Below are 13,255 nucleotides of genomic sequence, written 5' to 3' on the forward strand. Positions count from 1 at the left end.
CAACAAGGGTGAGACCCAAAATTGTTGGCCTAACACACCCTTGAACGTTTTAGCCTGTTTATGAATAAAATAATATTTCGATAGTGAAATGAAAGGCAAGTCGGTGTCATAGAGATGCTTCTTTTTTTAATAGATACGATAATATTTCAAATATATGACATTCCTTTCATAATAATTTTTTTTATTATTAGATTAAGACATCAATTAATTTTTAGATTTTGTTTATGCTGAAATTAAATCACATATATCTTATTCAACAAAAAAAAAAAAAAAACTTTAATTGTTGAACTAACGAGAACTCAGGTGACCAGTTGCTTCTTATCAAGGTTTATAATGATCTTTTTGTCTTCAAAAAATAGTATTATTATAAAGGAGACATGGTATTATTAGTACACTGATATCCTCTTAACCATTTTGTGTTTACTTTCTTTAACCACATATATAGTATTCGTATAATGTGTGTATAAATTATTTGTATCATTTTTTATATTCTACCTTATATTTTATAAATTACAACTTGTTATATAATCTTTTTTACTTTCCTTATAAAATAACTAAAGTTTAAAATAGGAAACAAAAATCAAGCACATGGTAGACCATAATTTATGGAGTCTAAAGTGGAACACAAAATTGATACAAAGGATATATATTCAATAAGGAAGTTATATCAAGAGGAAAATTGTTTGTTGCAAATAGTGAAAAATGTTGTGTGAACTTGTACACCTAAAATTATGGTTTTAAAAACTGGACCAACAACCGAGAATTGGGCTTCAATCCCCAGGTACTTTGTGTAAGGGAATGTGCTAATTCAATTACAAGCCATTTGACTAGTCAAATTGTACATTCCTAATATTAATATATAAAAACCTTTATAATCCTTATGTGAAATTGCTTCTAGCTGTTATCTTAAATTTGATTTTCATAGTGATTGAATTATTATGTACGGATTATACACATGCATCTCATGGGTGATTGGAAGAGAAAGTATGTTGAGTTTTTGGGATGATAATTGGACTCACAAGGGTCCCCTAAGGCAGTTGATTCAAGGCCCTCTACCTATGGGGGTGGCTGAGTGGAAAGTTAAGGACATTGCCTCTTTCGAGGGGTGGAAGTGGGATATTGTTCCATTTGTCATTCCTCAGGACATAAAAATGGAGATTCAAGCCATTCCTTATGCACTTGCTGCTAGTAGCGAGGATAGTTTAATGTGGAAAGGTTCGTCGAGGGGTGATTTTAACATGAGAAGTGCTTATAATATGGCAGTTGGGGTGGATCAGTTACCAGAATTTAAGGGAGGTTGGCTGTGGAAGCTCCATGTTCTCCCTAAGATTCAATTCTTCTTGTGGAAATGCACCCATAATAGTATTGGAGTCAATGTGTGTCTTGTTGCCAGGGGAGTGAACACTGACCCGCTCTGTCCTATCTGCCGTCAAGAGCCTGAAACTATAATCCATGCCCTTCGGGATTGCGAGAAGGTCAGGGCTGTTTGGAACGAGCTGGGAGTAGTGGGTTTCGACAGAGATTTCTTTTCCTCTAACCTTGAAGACTGGATGGCGCTTAATGGGATTTCGGATACTGTTCACAACCAAAACTCTCCTCCTTGGAAAATCATGTTCTCCTTTGCCGTGTGGATGATTTGGAAGGATAGGAACCATTTTGTTTTTTGGGGGCGGTCTCAGAATCCAAGGTTAGCAAAGCTTATTATTGACCATGCTTTGGAGTTCTTTTTTTGTGCTGGCCCATCCAGAGGTCCTCGGATCCGGGTGACAAGTTTAGTTAAATGGGGTAGACCGGAGATTGGGTGGGTGAAATTAAATACTGATGGATCGTCGTTGGGAAACCTAGGAGCTGCGAGTGGAGGTGGTGTTATTTGAGACTGGTCTGGGAAATGGATTGTTGGATTCTCTAGGAAGATTGGCATAGCAATGAGCTTACTGGCGGAACTATGGGCCATTCGGGACGGGTTGATGCTCTGTATTGATCGAAGCTTGGCTATGGTTGAAGTGGAGCTGGATGCAAAGGCAGTTGTGGACATGTTAACTAACTCCCAATATTCAAATATTGCTATTGCTCCTCTGATAGAGGACTGCAGGTACCTCATTTTGTAGATTCCCCAAGTGAGAATTAAACATTGTTATTGTGAGTCCAACAGATGTGCAGATAAACTTGCAAGGAAGGGTGCCAGCCAGACTTTGAATCTTATTTTGTATGAAAATCCGCTTGTGGATTTAAGTGAGCTTGTGGAGGTTGACCTCAGTGGGGTTAGTCTTGCCAGGCAATGTCCTGGGAACTTTGTTATTCCGTAGTTTTTTCTTTTTGTTGTATCTAGTTGACCAAAAAAAAAAAAAAATATATATATATATATAGTAATGACAAAACAATAAATTAAAAAAAGCAATTTTTGTAAATGAAAAGAACCTCATAGTTCTGCCTTATTTAACGAGTACAATAATAGCATGAGATAGTTATAAAAAAAAAAAAAAAAAAAATGTAGGAGTATTAGAGTGTTCATAGTAGCCTCCTCAAAATTTTAGCTAAATTATTAATAAGATTATTCGTTAATTCTACTAGAGGTTTCAAACCAATGAGTCATTGATAATTAATTCATACCATCGTCAGATTTTTATTATTATAGAGTTTTAACTTTTAACCTAAGGCGCTTTTAATGATTGTTCTATTTATTATTAAATCAAAATACTAATCGATTTTTTATGTAAGCGGAGATTAAACCACAAATCTTTTATTCATACCATCATTAAATTGAATGAGTCAATTTGGCTTTTCTAGCATAATACAATCTAATAAAATATTTTATAAAAGAAGCATTACCGCAAAATACTTTTTTTTATATATTTAAATTGCGTTTGATATTACATCATTTGTTTTTTAATTGCGTTTGATATTATACGGTTTATACCATATTCATTAGGTAACCTAAGATTAGATTGCTTTTGTTATATTAGACAATATAACCATTGTGATTAAAATTTCTAATTAAACATTTTTTTTACAACTTTCGATAAAAAAAAATTGCATTACTTTATTTTTAATTGAAATTAGCTTAAAACCCTATATATGCAAAGGTGCAATACACACACATACAGAGTCATGTGTATATAAATTACTTTGTCTGTCATGTTTTATTATTTTGTATAAAATTTCCACCTAATAAGTAGTAAACTGTACACATAGTATTATATAGGAGCAAATGGAGTCTTTTTTGTATTTTCTAAATTTAGATACATGAATATAATTGACATACTAAAGTATAATTGTAATGATACCATGATTTTAAAAACCGAAACGGTCAAAGAACTAGAAAAGTGTCCGATTTCCAGTTTTTACCAGTTGAACCAAAGGTTTTTACAGGACTAATTGAGGGTCCAGTTCCCTGTTGAATTGCCTGCTTCGATCTGGTTTTTAAAACCATAAATGACACTTGTCATGAAATTGGAGTGCATTTAAAATCTAAAAAAACTTGACATCAAATAATATGGCAATTAGAATGACACTTTGAACAAATTTGGAGTGCATTTTTTTTTTTTTTTTTTTGTATAATTCAATAGTTACAACAAGAGGACAGGAGATTTGACTCTGAATGTCTTTTTTAGAAATAGGTCTTAATGGTTTACCAAAATAGTTCTTTTGTGTCAACCAATTTCTAAAAAATCTACTCGCTGTTGACTCAAAAAATTTCTACAAAATATTTATATTTTTCTTTATAATTTCTCTACCAAATTCCACAATTTTTACAATCCAATGCACAAAAAAATTTATACAAAAATACAAGAAATTGTATAAACCCATCCCAAAATCACATCAATTGATCTTCCCACACACCTTCTACTACCACAAATACAACTTTTGTTTCATTCGTCAATGTAATCAGGTGATTTCAATTAAAGAATCTATAATATTTGTTTTGAAGCATAAACAAGTGTTTGTTTGGAAACAAATTATCTAACTTTTTGCTGAAAATATTTTAAATAAAAGATAAAAGTTAAATAAAATAAATAGGTGACTCACGTGAGACTTGCAAATAGTAAGAAAAATAAGTAATAAACTAGCTTATAAGTACGTTGCAATGGGACACTAAGTCCCTCATTTGGTATCTAAAAGTAAATGATACCTAACCTAACCTAACTTTTAGGATTCGTTTGGTTGGAAGTAATATATGGAGGATAGAAAATAGGGGAGAGAAAAGTGAAGAGAAAACTGATTTTATGGGTGTCTGTTTGGAGAGAAAGGGAAGATAAAAAATTAGTAGAGTTCAAGTGTTTTCTCTTCTGACCTAACAAAATTCTATCTACCAAATTTGGGGAGAAAATAGAGAAGGAGGAATAGTTGCAGTTAATGACTAAACTATCCTCCCCCTCCTTTTACATGGACTTGCTGGTTGTTTGTTTGTTTTTTTTTTTTTTTTTTGGCTTCCCTAGGCAGGCGTGATACAAGTTGTGGGTGCTTTCTTTTGTTTTTCTCTTCTTTGTTTTTTTTTGTTTTGTTTTTTTGTTTTTTTTTTTTTTTTGGGGTTTAAATAGACATGAATATTTTTTTTTGGGCATGATTTTTATCTTTTAATAAATTTGGGTGATTTTTTTTTTTTAATTGGGCATCATTTTTTAACAAGAACATATGAATAAATTTATACAAACTCATATTTTAGATCTCTTCCCTTTTTCACCTCCAACCAAATATACAAAAGGGAAATTAAAATCTCTTCTACTATCTCACTTTTTCATTCATTTTCATTTTTTATCCTCCCACTTTTCTACCTCTCTAAACAAACCTTTAAACACCAAATGGAGCCTTAAATGGTTTATGCTTCAAAACAAAACTAAAATGGGGTGGGCTTACCTTTTAATGGGCTCCAAAATAGTGGACATTATGGGCTTGTCTCATGTCAACAAAGAGGCCCATAAAAGAACAAAAGAGGGCAGAGATATAAAGCCCACCCAAAACCTATATATAAAAATCAAGAGTTTAGAGCCGATCCCATTTCTCAAATTTCCAGAAAGCAAAAGTAGAGTTGAGTTCTACTAGCTGCAGGAGAATATTTATCTATTACATTTTTCAGAATCCGAGAGAGAAAGCAAAAGCGAAATATGGCTGCTTTAGACGAAACTCCTTCAGCGAAGAGGTGGCTTCCTCTTGAAGCTAACCCTGAGGTTATGAACCAGGTATTTCTATTTCCTTTTTTAATTAAGCTCTGTTTGGCTGGCAAGAAATGGATCGGAAAGGATAAGAAAATATTAGTATTACAGTTGATTAGATTATATGGGCATGCGAAATTAATTTGATTGAGCTGTTTTATTTTTTTTTTTCGGGGGTTAACCAGAAGCCTAAGGTTTGTTATTTTGATTTGATTTGATTTGATTTTCCCTGAGATGACAAATGGAGAGTTAGGGTTTGATTTGGAAAATTGAATGTTTATGGTTTTAAGCTTTTGATGCTATTTGTAGAAGTTTCTGATTGGGAATGGGTTTTTGGGTGTGTGGGAATATTTTTTTTTTTTTTTTTTTTTTTTTTTTTTTTTTGGAGTTTGAGATGAAGGTATAAAATAACAATTGCAAGTGATTTGTGGGGTTAAAAAGAAAATTAACATATCAAAAAATAAAATAAAAGGAAGTTTTACGTACAAATTTACATGATTTTGAGTTAGGTTTATATTTTTCTTAGGGGGGAAGAATAAGAAAACGTTAAAAAATTTCTTTCTCGCAACCAAATTGAAGGTTACTAATTATTAGACAAATGGGGTTACTAATTATTACGGTTTTAAGCATTGGAGACTATTTAAGGTAATTATATTTTTAGGTATAACGGATAACAAACAAACAAATACTACTTTTGACATTATTTGACAATCAATGGTAACTTGACAATAGTTTTCAACCCTATGGAGGAGCTCAATTGGCTAGGGACCATGCCTTGTAAGACGGATCTCATTGCTTTAATTCTCACCCTTCCTCTCCTCTTGGGATCACTCAACAAAGTCCGTACCCAGTGCACAAAGACTTCCTTTTGTGGGGTCTAGGTGAGGTGTTTGGTAGGCAATCTTGCCTCTCTTTATTTTTTGTTGATAAATTATGAAACTTTATTGAAACCAAAAAAAGTCACCCAATTATACAAATGGGGACAGTACAATCAATCACTTAAAATTACAATGTTCAATCAAATCACCAACTAAATATAAAGAAAAAAAACTCCCAACTAACATCCAATCCAACAAAGTTCTGAAGAAGAAGTAGGCAATCTTACCCCATTAGTTTTCTCACCTTTCATAAAGGAGATCTTTGTGAGGACTATCGTCTTAAAAGGATGTATCTTAGTTTGCAGGGTTCTCTTTTTGATAAAAGTATTAATCGGATGCATGTGAAAGACATTTAGATCTTATTCTTTTGTTAAATCATTTTGCAGTTCCTTTGGGGCCTTGGCCTCCCAGAGGATGAGGCAGAGTGCTATGATGTTTTTGGCTTGGACCTAGAACTTTTGGAAATGGTTCCAAAGCCTGTACTAGCTGTGGTGTTTCTTTATCCCTTAACTGCAGAGGTATTTTTCTAAATGGTTTGTTTCTTTCAAGCTTTGGTCCATTCTTAAACTTAAGGTCCTTGGTATCCATAAGGAGCATGTATTTGTCTACTGATGTTTTAATTCTTCTCAGAGTGAAGAAGAGAGAATTCAACAGGCAAATGAAAAGAAGGTGAGTGCAGTGGCATTTTTATTATAATCTGTATGTAAATTACTTTCATTGTTGAACATATTTTTATTGTAATTATCTTTTCTAGATATGCTTTCCTAGATTCCTGTGATCAAGGCTATGGCTTGTAAATAATTTGCAATTTAAGGGTTTGTTTAAAACTTAATATCACATTCCGCATCTATAGTCATAACAATAGAAACTGATTAGAGAATGTCATTATTCATTAAATGATGATAACTTGATTGGAAGTTTGTAAAGTTAAATTAATGTTTGTAATGCTTCATATATCATAATTTTTATACTCATTTTTTGTTTGTTTAATTAGAAATGATTTGTACTGTTTGGTTGCAGGAAGCTAGCAGTAGTGTTTATTTTATGAAACAAACTGTTGGCAATGCTTGTGGAACAATTGGACTACTTCATGCTATTGGGAATCTCACTTCAGAGATCAAGCTTGGTAAGCTTGGAAAATTTTCTTTTCAACTATGTGTCCTGATGTGGACATTAACATGTTTTCTCTGTCCTGGGGTGTTACATATTGTATGAAAAATTATGTATCTCAATTTGAAGAGACCATAATATGTAAAATTATTGCAAATTTATCAAAAAGAACCATGCTATCTTTCTTACCTTTGTTGTCACTCTCTTTCTTTTCTGCTGTTTTTGTCACTTTGCTTGAGAAAAAAAACTCTAAAATCTTTAAGACGAAAAGGAAAGCTCATCTTAGCGTATAATGCAATACTCATTTATTTTATTAGTGTAATGCTCATGCATTTTAACATCTTCTTAAAAGTTTAAAGATGGAAAACAAAGAACATGAGGAAAAAGATGTCAGATGTGTGACTTTTTTATTATCTAAATATTTGAAAATGAAAAAGAAGAGTGGTGAACTGTTTGCACCTAGGTGTCTGCCTTCTTAGGCTACCTAGGTGACCACTTGCGATAATACTGACAGTGTTGCAAGAGAAATAGGTTTCTACTGCATAGTCTTGAAACTTGGTAGTCCTGTCTGGTTATGCTCAGATTATCTCAGATAAATTATTCTGTAAAAGCTGAGAATTTGATTCAGACACTTTCTGTCTCTTAATGATTACTTTCTATTTTATTGAAACCATCATTATATAAACTTAATTTCCCCTTCCATTTTGGGCTGTTGTTATTTTCAGTTGAGGGATCATTCTTGGATAGGTTTTTTAAAACTACTGCTACAATGGATCCATCAGAGGTTCTCTCTCTCTCTCGCTCTCTCTCTCTCTCTCTCTCTCTCTCCCCAATTGGATGATCTGATGATGTACCTAAATGGTTTTGCCTCTCTTTTTTTTTTCTTTTTTTTTCTTTTTGAATATTCTTTCCACATACTTGGTGTAGCGCGCAACATATCTTGAGAAAGACACAGAAATGGAAGTTGCTCATTCAGTAGCGGCTACTGCTGGCGAAACAGAAGTAAGTTGTTATAAACAGTTTGCAGCTTTTAAGTGAATAATGATGTATTATTCTTTTTTTTAATAAATAACAACAGTCAATTATTCTAATTTTCTACAAAGATTTAATGTGGATGTGGTATTTGTATTGCTAGCCATTACATCTTGAAATGCTAGAGGAACGAGGTGCTATTTAGTTTTGAGATTAAATTCTATAAGGATGTGGTGTAAAACTCAAGTTTTACCTCTCCAATCCCAACATGTCACATCATCATATTACATATTAAAGAACAGGCACAACCACACTCAATCAATTCTAATACCCATTTGAAAATCCAACTTAACTGTGAGTTTATTGAGATGTTATTATGTGTGGTATGATGTATTGAGTTTTAAGTAAAAAACCGATGTGGCAATTAAGTAAAAAACCGATGTGGCAATCTCTTATTGAATGGTGTAAAACATGGGTTTTACACTTCATCCTTACCAAATTCAAACTCTTTATTTTTTATTATAAATTTGGCTCATTCAGTTAGTTCCCCATGTTTTTGTCCCTAATGAAATGGCTTATAATTCACAAATACGTAAAGCGAGTGGTAACACGTCCCATTAAAATTCTCTTTTTTAGACAATGGGGAATTCTAGGTTTTGGATACTAGAGTAACATGTTGAATGAAAATTGGGACATAGATTGTGTAAATTGACCTGCACATGTCATTGTTCTGTAACTAGAGAGATGTGAAATATGGTATTTTCCCTATTTGGGGTTTATTGGGTTATGTCAAGAGGTGTTGGGGAGCTTCTAGCTAGCTAGCCGAACAAGTTTTGCAGACATAGTAATGTGGTGATTTGGAACATGATCCCTCATTGCCTTATGTGGGGTATTTGGCAGGAGAGGAATGCTCAGATTTTTGAAGGGAGTGAAAGATTGATTAATGACCTAAAGCTTTCCTTCTTCCTGACTTTACTTGAATGGACAAATGCATCGGGTGTTTTCACTTTTATTTCTTTGACTGATTTGCTTGATAGGTGTTTGTTTCATGCGTCAGAGTTTTGTTGTTTTCATGTTTCCTTAGTACACTGCCTGTGTGCTTTGGGTCATTGTATTCTGTTATTTTTTTCTAATGAATTTAATTATTTATAAAAATAAATAAATTAATTAACCCATGCTTTGAAAAGAGATATGAATACTTGATCTATTGCAGTGAAGGAAATAAATTTTATGCAAAATGCTTTTTGATTTCTAGGATGTCCAATTTATAAGAAAATAAAAAATGGTATGATTATCATGCCAGGGCTGTAGGTTAAAAAATAGATTAGCAACCTTGTGGCAGAGCCCGGTTTATGACTGGAGGGCTAATGTGAATAATGGAGGGTTGGTGCAGCTTACGCTGACAGGCACTAAGGCAAGATCAGATGAAGTCTTGGAGTAGGTTCACTGGCAAAATAGATGTTTGTATTTAGAAATGTGTGGATCGCACATGTGAGATAGCAACACCATGTTCATAGAAAGGCTCTAATGATTCAAGACTGAAGCGTAGGGCTTTCAGTAAGAAACGGCTATGTTCCCCCCCATTTTTTTACTTTTGCATTTAGCTGAAAATCCATGATTATGGGAGTAGTAATGTGCTTATCTTCTAATTACTATTATATTTTCAGTTAAGACACATTGTGCTTCTCCTGTCTTACCAAATTTTCCTGGCAGGCTTCAGATAATGTGGACACTCATTTCATCTGTTTCTCATGTGTGGATGGTACTTTCTTAGATAACTGACTCTCTCTCTCTCTCTCTTTCTCTCTCTCTCCATTTTCTGAAACCAAGGGAAACCTAAAATTATAATGCCCACACACACACATATATATGCTTTGAATATTTAGATGCTTTTGAAAAATTTTAAATCCAAATCTATATCTGGATTTTTTATCTGATTGTCTATGTTTTAAATGAAAAATGAAGGGGAACTTTATGAGCTTGATGGAAGAAAGACAGGACCAATATCTCATGGTCCATCCTCACCAAGCAGCATATTGCAGGTAAATATTGCCTCATGAAACTATTGTAATCATATGCCGTCTAAAGTCTTATTTCCTAATCATATATAGTTGACAAGGAAAGAGTGGAATAAGAATATTTTAGCTTGAAAGTGTGTTTCAAAGCTGTAAAACTTCTAACAGTAAGGAAATCTCCTGTGTTAGTTTAAAAAGGCTTTAAAAAAAGCCATCAAGTGGAAGACAAATTTTTAATTAATTAAAAATGAAAAAACGTTCCAAAAGGGGGTGCTTCCGATTTTGAAGTGGAAGAAAAAGCATTAGCCACCCTTATGTGTTGCTTCAACTTGAGTGAAATGCCTCAGGAAAGCAGAAGGATAAGCTGAACCCCTGCCTGGATTAGATTGGCGGAACAGGGATTGGGTCTGGTTTGACTGAATCTTATGAGTTCACCTTTAGCTAGTTAACATAATGTTGGGCTCCAAACATTACAACCTAGGGTTGGGGCTTCGGTATCCTCTAATTTGAGTTACTGGGTTCAGTTTGCTGCCCGTGATCTGAAATGTATTCGTATCTTTAGCCTGAGAACTTCTTTTTTTTTTTTTGGTTTTAAGTTTTAGCTTCTGATAATATATACTTTGATTCATGACAGGATGCAGCTAAAGTCATACAGGGCATGATCGAGAAGAATCCCAACTCCCTCAACTTCAATGTTATTGCCATTTCAAAGAAATCTGAGGGTGCATCTTAAGGTTGCTGTTTAGCTTGATTAATTCATCAATGGTTCAAGTGTTAATGATGTAGTTGGTAGGCATCTTTAAACCCCCACTGACTTTTTCAGTTTGTAAGCATGTCAACAAGCATCTTGGCATAAGCTCATGGTTCTGTTTCCATAGAGCAGATACATTGACCCTGTGGATGACTGTAGGGTAGACTGTTTAGTGTCTCCTAAACTATGCTATATATTGGCAGCCTGTCTGATTTATGCTTATAGGGCTCCAGCATAATTTGAACTTAAATTGATTTTGATGCTAATGATTTTGGGCTACTAAAGAATGAATGTGATGGGAATCTATATGCCTTGGACTGTTTATGACGAGCCTTGTTACTCATTTGACATTTCTTGGTATTTCCAATGAAGACATTAGGTTCAAAACCTCTCTCCCCTAATGAAACTATCGAATTATCAAAAAAGAGAAATGGATATATTAAATACTTAATTGTCCAAAATATTCTTCAGGGGGAGTTCTGAATTTTGTGTGTGCCTGCTGCCTGGTTGCACCTCTAGTGGATTTAGAAATTAAATTAGGCTTGGGGGGAAATATCTTATTTGGAAATTAATCTGGGATTGATTGAATAAAAAAAAAGTTGTGTTTTTTTTTTTTTTTTTTTTTTTTTAATTTATGTCACAATCAATTTGGAACAAAGAGAGAGAGATATGAGAAGAGTAGAGGGGAAGGGAGTCAAAATATACTAAAATTGTACATATATTTTGGAGGAAGCTTCAACCTAGCATATGGTTATTAATAAAAAAATGTGTACTTATTATTAATAAGGCAGGCCATGTGACGAAAAGTACATGTGAATAGTTTTTTCAATTTTTGCATAATGGGGTGGATGAATTTTCTTCCAAATTAATTTGGAGGTAAACATTTTCTTATATTTAGGATCCGTTTGGAATTCATTTATTTTGCTGAAATTAAAATTTTTTTTTTCTGAAAGTACTGTAGATAAAGATAATTGTTAACTGAAATAGTACGATAGGACCTATGAATAGTATCAAAAAGTGTAATGGGGTTATGAATAGTAGCAAAAATAAGCTGAATAGTAAAATAAGTTGGTAAATTTTATCATGCCAAATGCACACTTACTACATTTTAGTCAACTTCTATTATTCTCTTCTCTTTCCTCACCTTCATCTATCTAGACGGGGAAGTGATTTACTACATAGATAGAGCTGAAAAATTATTTTTAAATAAAAATTATTCTTAAAATATCTCTAATGGTAGAGAAAATTTAAGTCTAGCAATGTTTTCACAAAAATACACATTTAATTAACATTCTTTTGGCAAAGAAAATTTTAAGTCTAGCTTTAGGATTCCTCTCAAGTCTCAACAAAAAATACAAATAAGTAACTTTTATAGTTTCTCTCAACAGTGTATAAAAAAAAAAATAAAAAAAAAAAAACTTTATGAAGGTCTTACAAGATATTATAGCCTTCATCAAATGGAAGATCTAAATATTTTACTTCTTTATTGGGTTCCAATTAACTGGTAATTTCATTTATACATAAAAAAAATAGTAAAAAAAAAAAATTACGGGTGTCTTTACTTAATGGTAAAAAGTAATCATCGTGAAAGAGAAATTGTGATGCCTAAATCTCAATTGCTCTCTCTTATCGGGTTTGGGCCCTCAATTTATTTGTTTTACTTAGGGGATGCTTTTAGCCCACACTGAGAGGTCCCTAGAGCAGTTGTTGGTTATGCTTGTTTGGGCCCCCAAGGTGATTCGCCAAATCTACTTGTGAGCTTTGGTCAAGGATAAGAGCTTTGAGCCGAGCTCCCCCTTTGGTTCCCAATAGTATTCCTCTCACTTCTCTTATGTTTTCACTCCCAACACCATCCAACCCGAATCTCTCCCCTTCCTCTTCCTTTTATACTCTTTCATTAATGAGTCCTTCATCATGATAGAATCTTTTACACATGCATGGGTCCTACCAAATCGAAGGTCCAAGTGACTCCTTGAGTCTATGGCACTATTCCTCTATTAAATTCGGAATCTGCAACGTGTCACATTACTTTTATTATGTTAGACCACTTCGTAATTTGTGCCCGATACCAATTAGGGTCCTCAGCAGTGCATGGGTACTTGGTCAGGAATTAAGGGTTCTAGGTATTGGGCCTTCCACAGCTTGTCAATCTTCAAGTCGAATTCACCCCTCTAACGTGGATGGTCCAATGTTCTCAGCCCACCTCCAAGACTGGCCAAATGCAACCCACTTCTAAAATGGGCCGAACACATCTTTTTCCCCCTACAGAAACAATAAAGTAAAATCTTGTGTGCATACAAACTCTTTCAAGTTCAAAAAAAAAAAAAGGCAGCAAGCACTAGTTTTAATTTTAACTAAATTGCAAATTGTATCATTTAT

At 33.5% G+C, this 13,255-nt stretch overlaps 1 protein-coding gene across 1 annotated transcript; it reads left to right on the forward strand.

The window, feature by feature from the left end:
* The first annotated feature begins 4,991 nt into the window (after positions 1 to 4,991).
* LOC115969843 (ubiquitin carboxyl-terminal hydrolase 3) lies at positions 4,992 to 11,200 on the forward strand. The gene is made up of 9 exons (XM_031089466.1): positions 4,992 to 5,177; positions 6,415 to 6,546; positions 6,659 to 6,697; positions 7,049 to 7,154; positions 7,864 to 7,922; positions 8,066 to 8,140; positions 9,824 to 9,872; positions 10,076 to 10,152; positions 10,760 to 11,200. Exons 1-9 carry the CDS (start codon positions 5,103 to 5,105, stop codon positions 10,856 to 10,858), a joined length of 711 nt encoding a protein of 236 aa, XP_030945326.1. The 5' UTR covers positions 4,992 to 5,102; the 3' UTR covers positions 10,859 to 11,200.
* The last annotated feature ends 2,055 nt before the right edge of the window (positions 11,201 to 13,255 follow it).

This window comes from Quercus lobata, chromosome 12 (genome assembly GCF_001633185.2).
Source record: "Quercus lobata isolate SW786 chromosome 12, ValleyOak3.0 Primary Assembly, whole genome shotgun sequence".
NCBI lineage: Eukaryota > Viridiplantae > Streptophyta > Magnoliopsida > Fagales > Fagaceae > Quercus > Quercus lobata.